Source organism: Protopterus annectens, chromosome 2.part2 (genome assembly GCF_019279795.1).
Source record: "Protopterus annectens isolate FY-2018-M chromosome 2.part2, PAN1.0, whole genome shotgun sequence".
Lineage (NCBI taxonomy): Eukaryota > Metazoa > Chordata > Ceratodontiformes > Protopteridae > Protopterus > Protopterus annectens.
In genome coordinates this window covers 468,821,748-468,841,195 of record NC_056730.1, presented here as the reverse complement: position 1 = coordinate 468,841,195, position 19,448 = coordinate 468,821,748, and the positions used below count along the sequence as shown (strand labels likewise).

At 42.0% G+C, this 19,448-nt stretch overlaps 1 protein-coding gene across 2 annotated transcripts in view; it reads left to right on the top strand.

Moving 5' to 3' along the window:
• Positions 1-19,448, top strand: part of CERT1 (ceramide transporter 1) — a 2,527,843-nt gene that overhangs the window by 1,063,646 nt on the left and 1,444,749 nt on the right. For both annotated transcript variants that reach the window (XM_044063956.1, XM_044063957.1), the window contains exon 7: positions 18,790-18,947. In XM_044063956.1, coding sequence (XP_043919891.1) covers positions 18,790-18,947 — 158 coding nt within the window. The remainder of the gene's footprint in view (positions 1-18,789; positions 18,948-19,448) is intronic.

The following is a 19,448-nucleotide window of genomic DNA, read 5'->3' as shown; positions in this document are numbered from 1 at the left end:
CCGTACCTCAACAATCCCTTCCAGACATCTCACCCGGTCAAAGGGATTTGGCAGAACAGGAGGTTTCAAAGCTCCTAGGAAAAAGAGCCGTCCAGACTGTTCCGGCAGACCAAGTAGGATCCGGCGTCTACTCGAGATTCTTTTTGGTCCCCAAAAGGATGGGAGATTGGAGACCAATATTAGACCTGAGCAGTCTAAACAGATTTGTCAAGAAGGCAAGATTCCGGATGGTCACGCTTCAGTCCATTCTGCCCTTTCTGGGCAAGGACAACTGGATGTGCTGTATAGACCTTCAGGACGCATACTATCACATAAAGATTCACAGGCGCTCCAGAAGGTTTCTCCGCTTTCGGCTAGGGACCAGACATTACCAATTCAGAGCCCTGCCCTTTGGCCTCACTTCAGCCCCCAGAGTGTTTACCAAATGCATGGCAGTGGTCACAGCTCATCTGAGACGTCAAGGATTCCAGGTGTTTCCTTATTTGGACGACTGGCTCCTCTCCACCACCACCAGGTGTCAGCTTCTTCAGACCAGAGACTACACTCTGCAGCTTTGCAGGAGTTTGGGAATTTTAGTAAATTTCGAAAAATCTTCTCTGCGGCCTTGCCAATCTATCACCTTTATAGGCGCAGAATTAAACACCGTCAAAATGTTAGCCAGACTAACAGATCAAAGAATTCTGGACATCCAAAAATTGCTCGATTCTATTGCAGAGCAGCAAGGTCAAAGCCAGATTGATACTAAAGGTTCTAGGTCTTATGGCTGCGGCCATTGTTCTACCACTGGCTCGCTTCCACATGCGTCTTCTGCAGTGGATGTTATTCACTCAGTGGTCGTACCACAGTCTTCTGATGAGGCACGAAATCTTAGTCACACAATCGTGCAGAACTCATCTGAACTGGTGGATATCTTCCCCTCTTCTTCATCAGGGCCGACCCTTTGTTCCCCCTCCTCCAGTTGCCACAGTTACTACGGATGCCTCTCTGATCGGGTGGGGGGGGGCATTATCAGGGCAGGATGGTCCACGGGACGTGGCAACCCATAGAATACCATCTGCATATCCATGTCCTGGAGATGAGAGCGGTGCTTTTAACGTTGCAAGCCCTCAACGACTTTCTTCCCACGGGGACTATTGCAGTACAAACGGACAACATGTCCGTGGTCTGGTACATCAACAAGCAGGGCGGGACCAGGTCCTATCCGTTGTGTCGAGAAGCTCTCAGACTTTGGCAATGGGCAATCTCCTCTCATCGGTTTCTGATAGCAACGCACATCCCCAGCAGGTCCAACCTCTTGGCGGACAGGCTGAGCAGATCCATTCTGATGCCTCACGAGTGGTCTCTCACTCAATCTGTAGTGCATCAGATTTTTCTGAAGTGGGGCACTCCTTGTTGCGATCTTTTTGCTACACCTCAAAACAACAAGTGCCCCGATTTTTCACCCTCTTTCCCCTTCCAGGCCAACCCCTGAGAGACTCTCTAACCCAGGATTGGCCCCGGGGACTTCTGTACGCTTTTCCTCCTTTTCCCTTGATTCCACAAGTCATTCAGAAAGCCACCGTTTTGAGGGCCAAGTTGATTCTCATTGCCCCTTACTGGCCTCGACAAATTTGGTTTCCGTCTCTGCATCGTCACCTCCTGGTGCAGCCCTGGCATCTGGACCCAGTTCCGGATCTCTTGATCCACCAGTCGGGTCAGCAGCACCAGGCCATTCATTCTCTCAACCTCACTGCTTGGTTGCTCCACTTCCTTCCCTAGCCAGGCTTCCGATGATCTCTGATTCAGTCAGAGACATCTTAGTGTCTTCTTTAAAGTCGTCGCCCACTAGAACTGTTTATGCTAGCAAGTGGCGACGTTTTTCTATTTGGGCAAATTCCAGGAATATTGATCCCTTTACTGCTCCTGTGCATTCTGTTTTAGATTTCCTGGCTGAAGTTTTTCATTCAGGATCTTCTTCATCTACAGTTAAAGTTCAACTGGCTGCTATTTCCAAGTATCATGTTGGCTTGCATGATAATAACATTATGTCTCATAGATTATGCAAGGCCTTTCTGAGAGGAGTTTTTCTCCTAAAGCCGCCGATAAAGCATCCTCCTCCGCAATGGGATCTAAATTTAATGTTGGCATCCTTGATGCTACCTCCCTTCGAACCGTCTGCTTCATGTTCTTTGAAGTTATTGACCTGGAAAACTATATTCTTACTGGCTGTCACTTCAGCAAGAAGGGTTTCCGAGATTCAAGCTCTCTGCATTCATTCCCCTTACTTGGTTTTTCATAAGGACAGGGTATCCTTAAGAACGAACCCGTCCTTTCTCCCCAAAGTTGTGTCTCAAACCAATATTAACCAATCCATAGATCTACCAGTCTTTTTCCCAAACTATTCTGACAGAGCTGAACAAAAGCTTCATTTTTTGGATGTCCATCGTCAGCTCAGGTACTATTTGCATAGAACTAAACAATTCAGGAAATCGGACCAATTATTTGTCTCCTATGCAGAAAACAGGATAGGTCTTCCAGTTTCTAAAGTGACCTTATCCAGATAGTTGACTTCCACCATTTCCTATGTGTACTCTCTCAGAGGCAAGCAGCTACCTTCTAAACCGAAGGCACACTCAACCAGGAGTCTATCCACTTCTGCAGCCTTTCAGGATAGACTACCCATTGATACCATTTGTGCAGCAGCTACTTGGGCCACGCCTCATACCTTTGTCTCTCATTACAAGTTAGACTTTGCCTCCAGAGACAGGGCCAGTTTTGGTTCCACAGTTCTTATCAGTCTGTTCCATTGAGCCACCCGGGATACAGGTGCTAGGGACGCGGTCCCATCCAGCAAGAATGAAGGCGAGATTGACAACTTAACATTTAGAAGTTATGTACCTACCATAACGTTCCATGTTAGTTGTCTTCTCTCGCCTTCTTTCTTGCGTCCCTCCCTCCTTCCCCCTGGCCTGGACAGATCTTGAAGAGTTCCTATCAGGTTGTTTCCTCCTGAGCCTTCATATGAGGACTCTTATTATGAACTTGGTTTTCCTAATTATGTTGGGTTAGTCCTTAGCAGGGTAGGTTAGCTACCAAACGAGATCTGAGGTAGTTCCGCCTTGCATCATGGGATATAGGGTTGCCTCGAGCTGGTAAAAGGAGTTCTCAAGCTAAAGCAAGTGCCAAGTCGGAGCCGAGGATCGGCTCCGAACCATCCAGCAAGAAAGAAGGCGAGAGAAGACAACTAACATGGAACGTTATGGTAGGTACATAACTTCTAATTTCATGATAACATTAGACTTAAAAGATGTTTATCACATACTAGTCTACATAGAATTCAGACATTTCTTAAGATTTCTATCTGGCCTGCACTCTCAGTTCTCTTACACTTTGGTCTATGTGCTGCATCAAGGATTTTTTACAAAATGCTTGGATTCAGCAGTTGCTTATTGCAGATTTCAAGGCTTTCACATCTTTCCAAATTTGGATGGTTGTCTTTCTTGCAGACAGTTTATTTTTTTTTTTTTCCCCAAGATGTTCTTCGTGTTTCATTGTTGCAGTCATTGCATTTGAATCATCTGCTTGCAGGTAGCCCTCAGTAGGCCTGATTAACAGAGTCCTGGGTCCTGCATTGGTTGCTGTCCCTTCTTCCATGACGTCAGGCCATCAGGTGTATAAAACATGCAGCCAACGCCATTACATCAGTCTTTCTTGCCGCGCAATACCCGAAGCAGAAGCAGTTCACAAGTGCCGGTAGGCCAACTCCTGAAATTTTCGTTTTTGAGTTTCAGAACTGAAGTCTTCAACTAAAGCTAAGTACCCCGTCGGGGAAACTTTTTCTTGCTCCTTACCGATGTCAGTAAAATTTAATAATTGTATTACTTGTGGAAAGCAAATACATCATAAAGATTTTCATTTGTACTGTATTCCTAGCCTAGGCCCTGACCACGACGTACCTTGCTTTCGGTTTTGTGCTTTAATCAGCGCACTATCCGTTGTTGGTATATTTTCACCTCTAAATATTTCAGTTCTCGGTTTAATTATCCAAAAATGTCGTTGGTTAGCCATCCGACTACCGGGATTCTGAAAAAATGGAAAGATAAAGACAGACACATTCCACCGAGGTCCAAAACTGTCGACAACGCTTCTCCTAAGCCAGTCAACAGTTCGCCGGTACTCAGTGAGGTGCTTTTGCAGCCCCTGATACCCGCTACTTCTCATTTGCAGACTTCTACTGAGACCTATTCGGAGTCTGGTATGCCACGAGATGCTTCAACTATGGAGCCCACAGATGTCTCTACCTTGGATGGGTCCGGAGCCGCTGTGCAGGCACCGGCTTCTGAGGGTGTATTCAGGCCTATGGACTTGCATATTAAACAGACGCATCCTTCTTTACTTAGGCCTATATCTTGATCCATGCCTAAAAAAATGACACCCAGGCCACATGCTCAGGCCTCTCTGCCTAAAACACAAATGATTAGAATGGCTGAAGATCTAATAACTTAAATCAGGGGTAGCCAACCCCCCCCCCCCCCCCAAGAGGCCTAGGACTGAAGTTGATTATGAATCTTCTGATCAAGCTTCTCTTTTTTCTGATTCTTCTGATGATCTGGATTTGCCCTTATCTATTTATGAAGATTCTGATGCAGAGGACTCCATTCCCTCTGCTTCCCCTCCTGAGGATTTTTCTTTTGGGAAACCTTACATACTCTTAAGGGAGCATTTCCACTGGAAAAACCAGGATTTTTCTGATTTAAAAAAATAAGAGGCTTAGGGATTTCCTTCTCCTACCTCAGCATAGGCCTTTAGCTATTCCTCCTGTACTAGACATTGTTAAAACTTTTTTAGAATCTAGTTTGGCCCCTGATTCCCGGCCTCCTGCTCCCAGAAAACCTGACAGATACTACAGGGTCCCTGAGTCCCACAAGTTCCTTTTTAAAAATCCTATTGCAGATCCAGAGACCGTTTCACAGGGGCCCAAGGGCAATTAAGGCTTCTAGTGCTAAAAATCCTACCCCTTCTGATAGAGACTCCAGGGCGCTGGATAGATGGGGTAAGAAGGTTTACACTTCTGCAACTTTGGGCTTTAAACTGCCAGTTTTATATGTTAAAGTATCGGCAGCATGTTATTGGACTACTTAAACAGAAAATTATGTTGATTACTGACTGTGTGGAAAATAAAGAATTACAGGATTTAATGTATTCTGCTGAACAACTTGGAAAACATACTTTGCAATGTGGTTTTGATTCATTAGAGGCCTCTTGCAGGGCTGCTGTTACTGGGTCTGTGCTCAGAAGGCATGCTTGGCTTAAGGAGCAATCTTTGCCTGATCATGTTAAAGCTAAATTGTTGGATGCTCCTTTAAATCAGGATCGCCTGTTTGGCAACGAGGCTGAGGAAGTTCTTAAAAAGATGGAAGATAAAGCTAATTCTATGCAAACTGTTAAAGATTTTTTACAAGTTCAGCCTCCTAGATTTAGTAGGCAATGGCCCTCTAAGAATTGGTCCTTTCCAGCCCCTTCCAGGTCTTCTCAAGCCAAACCCAGACACAGCAAAAACCCCAGGTTTCAGTCCCAGGGGACACACACAACTAATCAGTGGGGGGCTTCCACTTCCATATCTAGGAATAATAAGACTCCCCCTATGGTAAACTGTCTCAATGACTTCCTTTTAAAATTTCCAAGCACTTATCAACTGACTGCCCCTTTGGAGGGAAGGATTGCTCTTCATGCAAAGAATTGGGAACTCATTACCCAGGACAAATAGGTTTTAAATATAGTGTCCCATGGATACAGATTTCTCTTCGACATGTTGCCAACACCAAGCAGGTGGCCGGACGTACCCCACATCAGCGGGCAGAGGCCCGAAAACAAGTACTTTCTCTCTTAAGCATGGGGGCTATTCATCTGGTACCAGAAGAGGAAAAGGGACAAGGTTTCTACTCGAGACAAATTCATGGCGTCCTATCCTGGACCTGTCTACTCTAAACACCTTTTTGGAGATTCCAAAATTCAAGATGCTGACTCTTCACCAATTACTTCCTATGCTAGGCAAAGATGCCTGGTTGGCAACACTAGATTTAAAAGAAGCATACCTGCACATCCCAGTCAGGGAGTCTTACAGAAGATACCTACGCTTCAAAGCAGGCTACACACACTATCAGTTCTCTGCACTGCCCTTTGGCTTATGTACTGCGCCCAGGGTATTCACAAAGTGCCTAGCACCAGTTATTGCATTTTGCAGGCAAAGCAATATTCAAATATATCCATACCTGGACGATTGTCTAATTCAGGCAGAAAGCCAGGACATACTTTTGAATCATCTGGCCTTTGTACAAAGGGTTCTAACTTGTCTGGGGTTTACCATAAACGAAAAGAAATCACACCTGTTACCCTGTCAACAAATTATATTCCTGGGAGCAAGCTTAAATACAACTTCCCAGATGGCTTACCTCACGCCAGAGAAACAAATTCATGTGACAACCTACTTCAAACAAGTGGCCACAAAAACCTTGCTGTCTGCAAGACAACTACTGCAAGCCTTGGGGTTCATGGCCTCCTGCATTCTTCTAATTCCATATGCAAGACTGCATATGAGGAAACTACAGTGGTATCTGAAAAGCCTATGGTGTCAACATTCTCAAGACCTAGAAACAGTGATTCCTATCATACCTTGCTTACACCAAGAGTTCCTTTGATGGGCAGAGGCCTGCCACCAAAACAAGGGACTACCTTTCACACCACCCCCTGCTGCCCAAATCCTAACAGACGCATCAGACTATGCATGGGGGGAGGGGGGGGCTCACCTGGCAGGGAAGTGCATTCAGGGCAAATGGACCCAAGTCAAATGCACCTGCATATCAATCAAAAAGAAACGTTAGCTGTGCAGAATGCTCTGACAGCCTTCAAGGACCACATTCTTCCAGGACAACTAATGGTAAAGACGGACAACACCAGTGTTATGTGTTACATAAACAAGCAGGGGGGACACATTCTTACCCCCCCTGCAGACTAGCCATAGCATTGTGGAATACAGCTTTGAGCTACCAAGTGCACCTACAAACTCAATTCCTGCCAGGAAAATTAAATACATTGGCAAGACGGACTAAGCAGAAACCTCATGGACCCACACAAGTGGAAACTGGAGCCAAGGATGTTCAACATGTTGACAAGCAAATGGGGGAGCCAAGATATAGACCTGTTTGCCTCTCCCCAGGACTACCAATTGGACAAATTTTACACAAGGGCTCTCCACAAACAAGCCTGGAAAGTGGATGCTCTGTCCTTCAGCTGGAAAAACCTATCCGACTATGCCTTCCCCCCCTCTGCCTCTGCTCTCCAAAGTACTACTAAAAATAAAACAGGACAAACCAAGGATGATTTTGATTGCTCCAGACTGGCCGCGCCAACACTGGTACCCCCTCCTGCGCAGTGTGTTATGGTTATCTCCATGGCACTGGCCTCAGACTCCTTCCCTGCTGTTTCAGCAGGAGAACCAGATTCTGCTCCCTCAGCTTCTAATACTGAATCTTGCAGCCTGGCTAATTCTTTAATCTCTCTTTTACCTTCCCTCAGCAAACCTGTGATGGATATCATTTTAGAGGCAAGGAGACCTAGTACTAGAAAATCTTAAGCTGAAAAATAGAAAAGATTATGTGCCTAGTACCAATCTCAAGGGATGAGCACAGCAGCGCCCAATTTACCTCAGATTTTACAATACTTAACTGAGATGCTTCACAAGGGCCTGTCTTTTTCCTCCATTAAAATCCATGCCTCAGCCATTTCAGATCATTGTAACACAGAATCTCCCCTCTTCTCCCATCCACTGCTCATGCAGTTCCTCAGAGGGGCCAAAAATTTGAGACCACCCAGGAGAGCTCCAATCCCAGCCTCGGACCTTAACTTTGTCTTGGAGAAACTAACTCTACCTCCATTCAAGCCAGCTGCTACTGCAGTCTTAAAATTTCTTTCTTGGAAAACAATCACTTCAGCTAGAAGGTTATCTGAATTACAGGCCCTTATGGCATTTGAGCCTTTCATCATCTTTCATGTGGATAGGGTGTCCCTCAGAACCAATCCATCCTTCATTCCCAAGGTGGTATCCATTGTGGCTCTTAAACAGTCCATTCATTTGCCAACCTTCTTTCCCAATCCACAGAATAAAGGGGAATGGATACTGCATTCCTTAGATGTGCACAGACAACTTAGATTCTACTTGGACAGGACTAAACCTCAAAGGAAATCTGAACAACTGCTGGTGGCATTTGCTGCAGGGGCAGAGGGGAAGGCTATTTCAAAGCAAACTATTTCTAAATGGATAAGCCATTGCATTAATTTCTGCTGTAAGCACCATTTAAAACCTATCCCCCGGGGGATCAGACCTCACTCCACCAGGGCTGCATGTACCTCTACAGCCTTTCTTAGAGGCATCCCTACCAGGGACATCCTAGAAGCTGCTACCTGGAGTTCTGTACATACTTTCACCAAGCATTATCATTTGCCATTTTTCTCTAAATCCAGAGTTGGCTTTGCCACTGCAGTCTTGCAGGGCATTATAGCTGGCCCTAATGCTATCTAAATTCCTCCTCCCAACCATAGCTTTGGGAATCTACCCAAATGTAATGACTGCAACAGTGAAATATGAAGAACATAGTACAGTTGTGTACACTTACCATAAATGTAGATGTTCGAGTGTATTCACTGTTGCAATCCTGGTTATCCTCCCTCCATCCCCCTAACTTATTTTGGCTATACCTCTACTTTCCTTTACTATGCTTAAAAGCCTTTTTGGTGTATTTGCTTTTTTGTTGGGGGTATATCTTTGTACTTTTTTATTTAATTGCTTCCCATTGGGGGACACCTGTCATCTGGGGCAAGAAAACTGATGTAATGGTGTCGGCTGCATGTTTTATACCCCTGACGTCATGGAAGAAGGGACAGTAACCGACGCAAGACCCAAGAAATTGTTACTCAGGCCGACTGAGGGCTACCTGCAAGCAGATAACCCAAATGTAATGACTGCAACAGTGAATACACTCGAATATCTACATTTATGGTAAGTGTACACAACTGTACTTTTCCTTTACCAAGGCTAAGTTGGGCAGTATCAAAAGTTACTGTGGCTATAATGCTTGCTGATTGCATTGTTCTTGTCTACAAGAGTAAGGGATTATCCTTGCCAAAACCACCTAAGGCCAATTCCACCAGGTCTGTGGCCACATATTCCACTTTTTGGTCCAGAGCTTCTATAGATGACATTTGTGCAGCTGCTTACATGGTCCAGTGTTCAGACCTTTGTAACTCCTTACAACATTGGACATTTTATCTAGGGGTGGAGCAGCATTTGGCTCCTTTGTACTCCAGAAGATCTTTCCTTGAGGAGCATCTAAGGTTACTCTAGCTGGGGAATCTGCTCTCAGCTGAGGAATGGACGAAAAAGACATTCATCCCCAACCCCTTTTTCCCATTTTGTACATGGGGTCAATGTGTCACTTCAACAGTGACAATCATCTCGAGCCAAGGTTTGTACTGCCGGGTGGCTAACCCTGCCCTGTTAGTTCATCCATACCACTCACTCGCACGCACACTCACACCTATGGCCAATTTAGCGTCCAGTCCCAGCTACTGCATGTCTTTGGAATGTGGGAGGAAACCAGAGCACCCAGAAAAAACACATGCAACTGCAGGGAAGACATGCAGACCCTGCACAGAAGACACCCTAGCCGTGAATCAAACTGAAGAACCTCTTACTGTGAGGTGAGAACACTAACTGCTGCACCACCATGGCCACCCTCATCAAATATTAAAGTTATGTACTCACCATAACTCTGTATCTGTATTGTTTATTTTCGTCCTTCCTCAACTTCCACACTCCGGCCCCCTTCCTATTTCACGGTCTCCCAATATGTCGTGAGGTGGTTTTCCCTGTCAGTCTTGCTATGTGAGCTTGGGTCTATATTAGAACATCGAAGTTTCAGAACTTCGAATGTTCTAATATCGACCCCATTCAGCGAACGCTGAAAACATCGAACATACAGAACAGCAAATTTTTTCCTAGGGAACAAATTTGCTGTTCCAAAACACATAAAACACAAGCACAGCAAGCAAACAAACAGCAATCCACAGACACACACCTAAAATCTTTCATCTAACCCTACACTAAACTGTACATACACCACTATGTACCCACTTACCTTAACCCAAACCCTAACCCTAATGTCCTTCACTATCGCAAACACAACTCACCCGCGCCCTAACCCTAACTCACCTACCCTGCCCTAACCCTCACGTCCACACATTCGCACACTACCTGACCCGTGCCTTAACCCTAACTCACCTAACCCGCCCTAACCCTCACGTCCACACAATTGCACACTTACCTGAACCCGACCCGTAACTTTCCACCACAGTGCTGAAAATAGCAAAGCAACAGGAATGGACAACAGAATTCTTTCCCTAGGAAAGAATTTGGTTTTCTGTCACTTCGCTATTTACAGCTTTCGCTGAATAGGGCTCGATATTAGAACATTCAAAGTTCTGAAACTAATATAGACCTGTGAGCTGCAGTGCCATTCTCTGTTGGTCTCTCTCTGGGCTGTAGTTGTACCTCTTGTTCATGGTATGGTAATGGCTGATGATGCTTTGACATCTATATTGGTTAGCTAAATAGAGGGCAAACGTGATCTGAGGTAATTGAGAAGGGGATTATGGGTAAGGGGAGGAGCTTGAGCTGCAGAACCTGAAGTCTTGGAGGATGGATCCAAGTTTGCATCTGAGACCCATCAGTTGAAGAGCAAAAAATACAACACAGATATAGAGTCATTGTGATTACATAACTTTAATTTGTGACATTTATTAAAATTTGCACAGAAGCCAAATTTCAGTAAAAAATGTTTATATTCCCGTTCATTTTATCTTATTTTAATTGCATCCAAAAACCAAAATACATGAATGTATTTTTGTAAGTGTCTGCCTTTGCCCTTTCTTCTGTGGTATATTGGGCTTCCCAAGATGTTTTCCTTATTTCGTATAGTGTTCCAGTCTCTTGCTACCTATGTACATCCTTGAGGAAAGACTATAGCTTCCCCCAGTAATTTTCTTTATATCTTGTCTAACTGTTTTTAGTAGCGTATGTAGTGCAGCCAATGCAATTCTTACACTTTGCCAACAACTTCTCAACACTGTAAGTCTTCCCTGCTTGTCCCTTCATTTGTTCATAAGTCTTTACTCCTGTACCTTTTTTAGTTAGTATTAAGATACATTTCTTTTGCTGCGGTAGCGTTGTCGCCTCATAGCAAGACGTCCCGTTCGATTCTCAGCTAGAGCGTCTTCTGTGTGGAGGCATATGTGAATGGGGCGTGCCTTCATTGAAGGTTGTGCGTCTGGGCTGGTAACCCGGTACGTAAAAATCCACTACCAATCATTAGCGGACCGGAGTTCCGCTGTGGCGACTCCTAACCGGGAAAAGCCGAAAGACACAAACGAATTAAGATCCATTTCTTTCACTATCCTCCTATTTCAGTAAACAAACAATTTCCCTCTTTTCTTCATGAACCTTTCATGTTCTCTGTGATTCACGTGCATGTCCTTTAACGATACTGCCTGTGCATTGCTTTTTAAATTTGTACCCGTTTTGTTCATCTGCAAGTACATTAATATTCCACTTTAATAAATCAGTCTATCATAGTTAAAACATCTGTTGTGTTCTACTTACTTGTATTGTTTGAGCTTGTTTCAATACTGTCCTTTTGTAGTCTGTTTCTTTTGTTTTTTGTGGGATTTATTTTTCTTCTGTAATATTGTTCCAACTGAACCTAATGTCTTGTTAGAATGCACAATTCCCTCCCTACCCAGAAAAATGCACAACATGTTAAATATGTAGTTGTTTTTCCAAAGCAATAGAATTGACTTCATAAACAATTGTGTAAAGCATCTTCCAGTGTCTTGTAATCACTCAGATTCTAATTTACTTCCTTCGGCTTCTTCAACTGGAAAAACGCATTTCTGAGTCACTAACCTGTTTATTCTTTTTGCCTGCAGCAGTTGTCTGAGGTACTGTAGCCGTTTTTAAAAGATGAAACTTTACTATCCCAGCACACAGTGACTGTCAACTTCTTGAAGTCTTGCATAGGTTATCAAGGAAGGAGACTGCATTGCAACAGCACCAGAGACATACCATTCTTTCTGAAACCTAATAACAAATGTGAATACAAAGGTATATTTTTATCAACCAGAGGAGAAGTTGTGGAAAGCAATTAATAAAGAGCTGAAGGATTTTGTCTGGGTGGGGAAGACTGCAAGAGTCAAGTGGTATAAGCTGATTCTTCAATAGAATAAAGCAGTTTGGGATTACCCGATTTGAAGGGATATTTCAGAATCACACATTTAAGGCTCCTATACATAGCACAAGCAGACACTTTTAATTTAAAGTGGAAAGGGATGATGATGAAGCAGTGAGGGATCTCAAGAAACAAGGAGAGACTGGGAATTTGAATGCAGATCTTTAAGGGGAATAACCATAACCATACAGAAATAACAGGAAGTATTCTAAAAACTAAGCCAACACAGGAGTGGAGAAAGGAGATTCTGTTGATAGGGATGACTGCAATTAGGGATACAGACAATAGGCAAGAGGGGCTGTAATTTATTGAAGAAAACAGGTACAAGAACCAGGGTAGTGGGAGCAAATAGAGTGAAAAGTAATAGAAAGGGAAGAGGCCAAGAATTTATTTGGACTGCATTCTAGAGATTGCCTTCCCTACAGAGGATTGGTATCAGAGTATAGGCAAAGAGAAAGAAATGGAATCCTAAGAGAAAGACCAGCACTGATGGAGTTTTTAGTAGAGTCTAGAACCGAAGCGGCTTTAAAAAAAAAAGAATAATTAGTAGAGCATACAAAATATTGCATGACAACTATAAAAATCGATCAGAGGAAGGTAGAAAAGATTGGGAAGATAGATTGAGTAAGCAGTTCACAAAGAAACAATGGAGGGATATATGTATGTCTCCTAAATATGCAACAAAGTCTAGAAGATTTTAGGATCTTTGCTTGGAAGTGTTTACATAGGTATTTTTATTCCCCAAATAGACTCCAAAGAAATTTTCCTCAGGTTGTCAGTAAATGTCAGAGGTGTGATGGGGAAGAAAGAAGCAATTGGGAACATATTTTCTGGGAGTGTAATGAGTTAGCAGACTTCAAAGATTCCCTGCAGGCTACTTTGTCAGAGGTAACTGGGAGAACAAATTGGTGTAACTAAGGAAATTCATTTTTTGAGCTATGCTAAAGAATCGGAACTGCTTAGACAAAGTAGGACCTTGCTGAGTCTAATTATAGTGGCTGCCAAGAAAGTAATTACCAGAAAATGGAAGTCTAAGTCCAAACCAGCCGTACTAGAAGTGAATATTGTAACAGGGATAAAACAACAGCAACTGGAATTGGGCTATTTAAAAAAGGATGGGAGCAAATTATATAGAACAGTTTGGGAATGATGGGAACAGTACATGCAGAGGAGGAATGAGGTTTAAAAGCAGGCAGGATTTGAATGAGCTATATAATGTTTGACTGACAGTGACTGGACAGATAAGTGATGTATAATGTTTGCAACTAAAATTGTCAGTGTTTTTAATTTATATAAATGTGTGATTGCCTGTGTCATGTGATCGTTTAATAAAGATGTTTCTTGTTTAAAAAAGTGAATGCAAGATGAAATGAAGTAGTTATTTTCCCACTGGTAATAGCCGATCTTGGTGATTTTTAATACATTTCCAGTGTGCATTTTAATAAGACCTAATGGTCTCCTACATTTAATCAACTTTCTTTACTCAGTGGTTTATACTGCATTGTTTTTGTCACTTTTGCAACTTAGCCTGCTTTCAGTCAACATACTTGCCTCATTCATTTTGTGTGCATTTGTAGAACTAGTTCATGCATTACCAGAATTACATTTATACAGTATTATCTACTGCTTTCCATCACGTAATACATTAGAATATTACAGTATTTTGTATACTTCACTCCCCTTCCCCATTGTTGCAGCATATTTATCAAAAGCAACATTTCATAACTCACAGTTTGAGCAACGTGACTTTTATCAGCCATCTATACAGTACAGGTCCCCACTTCAGTTAACTTTTAGCATTGTATTTCGTCAGAGCATGTACTGCAACTGTCTGTTTCCCCCATGTATTCCACTTAACATTCATAGTAAAAGTAACCCTTTAAACTTTATTTACATATATGTGTATATTTTCTTTTACTTGTCCAGTATAAAAACATATTCTGTCCCTTCATGGGTAAAATAAACCTGGTAAAACATTGTTTATTTGCTGATTTTTATTTATCTATTTTACTCTGGATCTGGTAACAGAGTAAAGTGCCAGTACATACCCATATCATGATGTTTGTTTGTCTTTCAGCTTTTCCCGGTTAGGGGTCGCCACAGCGGAACTCCGGTCTGCTAATGATTGGCAGTAGATTTTCACGAACGCCGAGGTGCCAGCTCGACGTTCAACCTTCTACGAAGGCACGTCCATTTACGCATGTCGTTAGAATGCCCATCCAACTGTGAGGAGGACATGCAGACTCCACACAGAAGGCCTTCCCCGCACTCTAGCCAAGAATGTTGTTGCCTCACAGCAAGAGGTTCTCCCATTCGATATTAGCACTTTTATTGCATCACAGTCACCCTTTTATCAAAATGCATTTAAAGCAGTACTGCTTTGAAACCTACATTTGTATTGTCCTTGAATTGTTGTCCCTCTTTCCAAAAATGTTTAAGTAAAAAGATCTAATGCTTACATCAAAAGTCTCCCTATGCACTACTTAAAATATATTTAGTTTTGTAGGGACAAAACCATAGAACTTCATTATTTCTTTAATGATAGAAGCCTTTGTCAGTTTGTGTAAATACTGCATTTGTTTTACTTTCACATGTCCATGTGGTGCCAAAAAGAAAAATCCCTCCATTAATTTCGTCCCCCCCCCCCCCCACAGAATGACCATTTTCAACAACAGTCTGTCTTCCTTCATCCAGTTGGCCTATTTGTTAATGTCTTGGAGCAAGAGTCAGGCACTTAGCACAAAAGCGAGAGGTCTACAGTCCTTTTGATCCGTACCTAGAGCACCTAACTGACCCATTTACTTCTCATAGATTCAAAAGTAGGGTCACCAACAGTACCATTTAGTAGTACTGGTCCACAAAGTCTTCGCTGTGTCACTTGTCCATCCATTCACTTGACCCCATTTTCTTTTGTTAAACTCGTCTAGTTTTCCACAACAACTTCAGTTTTCCTTGAGGTCTCCTGGTCATTGATTTAGTCTTCTCAACTTGCCATGTGCTATCCTTCTTGGTCCAAATGTTCATCCTCCATTATGTGTTCTGACATGGGTTCTTAGGTAAGTATTAGGCTAGTTGCCGTTGTGGACCATTTTAAGCCTAGCTAATTTCCCTCAGAAGTGAGAATCAGTGTGTACCACCCATCTTGCAAGTTAAATACCTTAACTATTATGCCAACCCCAGCACATCTGTGATACCTTCAAGGATCTCTTTCAGTGTTAGTTCTTCCTTCATTGGAAGTTACTCATACTACCAAATGAAAAATTGAGAGAATTTCTATAGTGTACTGGAGAAACCCCCCCTCTCCCCCCCCCCAGTTTGTGTATATACCACTTCAGCTCCCCCCTAAAAACTGGCTACAGGCCTACTAGGACTAACTAGGTCAGCAAAAGTAAAGAAAAATGCATTGCAGACCACATTACTTGTAGAGCTTTAAAAGACCCATTCCTGCTTGATCTACTACATATATGTTAAACTGGGAGAAAGATAAATAAAAGGTCGAGGCCTAAATGTCTTTTGTTGTATGAACAGGACTTGTTGGCATGACATATCTCTTGCAAAGAACTGCCGAGCTCTGGAACCTTATAAAGGCTAACATTTTGTAAAGCAAACCATGCAACCATGCTCCTCACTATCTTCAAATCTAACTTATACAAATGGATGTGAAGTCACAAATTTTCTTCCCCTGGGAGTGTAGTTAGGTGTGCCCGTGAGATTGCAGTGGCGAAGCTTAGAAAATGTTTGACTAGTTTATCACCTAGTAGCAATCGATGGACGTAATACTACTTTGAGTTTCCTGACAGTGAGAGATCGATCAGTTACAGTTTTGTTAAAAGTCAGCAACATGGCTTCTTACCATCATACACTTTGTCATATTACTACTGTGTTGTTAAAAGTGCTTGATTTCTTTTCTTTTTACATTCACAGTATAGGTGTTGGTTTTCTTAGTCTTGGATGGCCTGGGTCCCTTTTACTTAAAGAATTGAACTGTCCCCTGTTGCCCACCTCCAGTCTTGTGCTCTGCCACCCTGAGACTGCTTGTATCTTAGGGTGTAGTTTGAAACGATGCATACTCATTGTGGCTTTTACTGTCAGTCCTACTTTAAAGTTTTATTACTTCCATGCACTGTCTATCATTGACTCCCAATTTTCCATGTTATTTCCGTTTATTTCTTTTATTACTGTATTACTCGAATGTTATAATTAAGCAGCTTAGTGAACTGAAAAAAGCTGAAACATACATATGTACAGTTAGTGGGGGTTGGCTTTATTGGCCTGACTGTACCCATAAACGTTCAGAAAGTAAAAGAACATGGACATTTAGAAGTAATGTAGCTGAAAAACTGACATGTCCTTTAGGGGTCATTTTCATATATCTCATGGGCCTCTGAATTGTTTGTGTGTCATTTGTACCCCTTTGCTTTGGTGTTACTTGAGATATTTTGTAGGTACTGTAATGTTTATGGATGCCTGGCTTGATTTTATTCCCTGTTTCTGACGTGTAGCAAGCAAACCAATTGTGCTGTAATGAGGCCAAAAAAATAGCAAAACATGCATGTCTCCAGGTAGGGGGTTTGGTTTTATTGGTCTGAATATACCCATAAAGACTTAAAAAGTAAAAAAGGCATGGTATTTCAGATGCCACATAGCTGAAACACTTGACATACCTTAATGGGTCATTTGCATATATCCCATGGTCTTCCACTACAGGAGTTTTAAAGTTTTTGCAGTTTTTACTGGATTGTCACTTTCTGGTGATATGCTTTTCTGGCAGCCTGATCAGGAACTGACAATGATGTACTGAAAAGTAATGTTCAAAGTAGTAACTGTACTAAACTTAGTGTTCAGAGTAGTAACTGTACTAAATTTAGTCCTGAATTGCTATCAAGCCTTTTGTGCTAGGGAGTCCTTCCTCAAACACTCCATTCCCAATCCAGTGTAACTGTTCCTTAATGTTATGTAATGTAGCTGCTTGTCTTACAACTAATGAGGGTGTATTTCATAATGATCCTGTAATACATTTAAAACTTTAACTATGCTATTTGGCTATAGGTACATCAATAAGGTTTATTTTTATCATCTTTCTAGTGAAATTGATAACCATTTGAAGATGACTGTAGCTCATTCTTTAAGCATTTATGTAGCAATATTTCAACACCCTTAATGTATCCCTAACCAGGAAAAAAGGTTTAGCACCTTTTATCTTTCACAGTAATTTTTATCTCATGGTAAGTAATGTATCCTAGGTATGAGGAGTGCAACTTCTCTATACTCCTTCTATTTTTCTGAGAACGTTTCGAATTCAAATGCAAGCCTGGTTACAGTAATTAGTATGTGGTCTGACCAGTGATTTGTATGTAATGTTATCAAAGCTTTTTCTTACCCATTTCTGATTGAATAGAATTGTCATTATACCATAACAGTGCCTTATACCAGGCATTACACAGATGTCAAACCTGAGCTGGTATCCACCATAGCATCCAAATCCTTGATTGATTTTGATTCTGGTATGAACACCTCATTTATTTCAGAGGAATAACACTTCATACTAGATCCAAAGTGAAGCTTGGTACATTTAGACATACTGGGAAAAAAAAAAGAATTATAAATCAGCCAACAATAACTATCTAGAAACTTCTGTAGGATGTCACATTCTACATTACTTACAGTGGCTCCCACTTTGGAAGAGCCTCACCATAAATGGAACAAGATTGGTGCACGTACTGAAATGGAATCAGAGCAAGGTATAGTAAACTCCTTGTGAAACATCCATGTTAACTTAGTCCTCAGGTCTGATAGTATTTTCCTGACTGTGACCTTATTACTTCTGTTTCTTAGCCACTGCTGAATTTGTCTCGTTAATGACAAATATGTTAACATTCAAATGGGAAGGGGGGGGTGCAATGTCCTGAAAGTCAGGACAAATGTCTGACTGCCTCCTGTAGCAAACATTCTTATGGTGATGATTATCACAACAGCGATCCTATTTGAATGTCTTTGTATTGGTGTGGTAAGTTCCTTGCAGATTTTTTTCTGGTGTCACTTGCCAGTATAAAATATTTCCTAGTAATAGCAGCATTCAGTCCCATTTGTTTATATTGCTCTCAGTATTTTGATTGTGGGAATACCCATACCCTGGTTATATAATTGAAGTAAAGAATTACTTCTTTATTTTTATCCCTTTGTTTTGTCCTGTGTAGTGTTGAATATTCATCCCACTTAACCCTTAGATTTTTGGTTGATCGTCCTTTATTTTTTATTTCAAATTTTTCACATGCAGACCCTTTTGGCTTGTAGACATGATTTTTTTTATAAAAATGTTACTGTATTTATTCTAAAAGATCATGATCTATAAACAGTTAATTTGTTTCTATATTTTTTGCTCTCATACCTTTCAGTGGTTTTGTAGTGAAGATTTTTATGCAGGTATGAAAAACTACGATGCCTCATTTGCATTTTTCTTTCTTATACGTAGTATTCCCATGTGTGACAGCAAAAGGAATCAATGGCATAGACTTCAAAGGGGAAGCAATAACTTTCAAGGCTACTACAGCTGGTATCCTTGCTACTCTGTCTCACTGTATTGACCTCATGGTGAAAAGGGAGGACAGCTGGCAGAAGAGGCTTGATAAGGTATGAGCATTTTGTCTTGTTTATTTTTAAATTTGTTTACCGGTGTAAAGTACTGATACCACTAGACCTATTTCAGTCATCCCGGGGGGATGGGGGTACACATATAATACATGCATGACATTATGTACAGCGTGACTGCAAAACACAAATTATTACATGCATTATATACAGAGTATAGCAGGCCTCTACCATGACCCTTTCGGAGTCCAGTATGCCGCAGAAATCTTCTTCATCTTCTGAGCCTTTGGTTGTCTCTGCCTCGGTTGGGTCCGGAGCCATGACGCAAGCACCGGCTTCCGAGGAAGTTTCTCGCACTTCCAAATCTAGACAGAAAACGTATTCTCATCTGACTACCATTGCTCTCAGACCAATGGATACTCTAGAAGCAAGCCTACTCCTAGGAATTCTACCTCTAGCCATCATCTTTCTCCTGCTCCATCAACCCAAGCTCAAATGCTTAAAATGGTGGAGGATCTAATCTCCCTTATCAAGGGTAGTTAG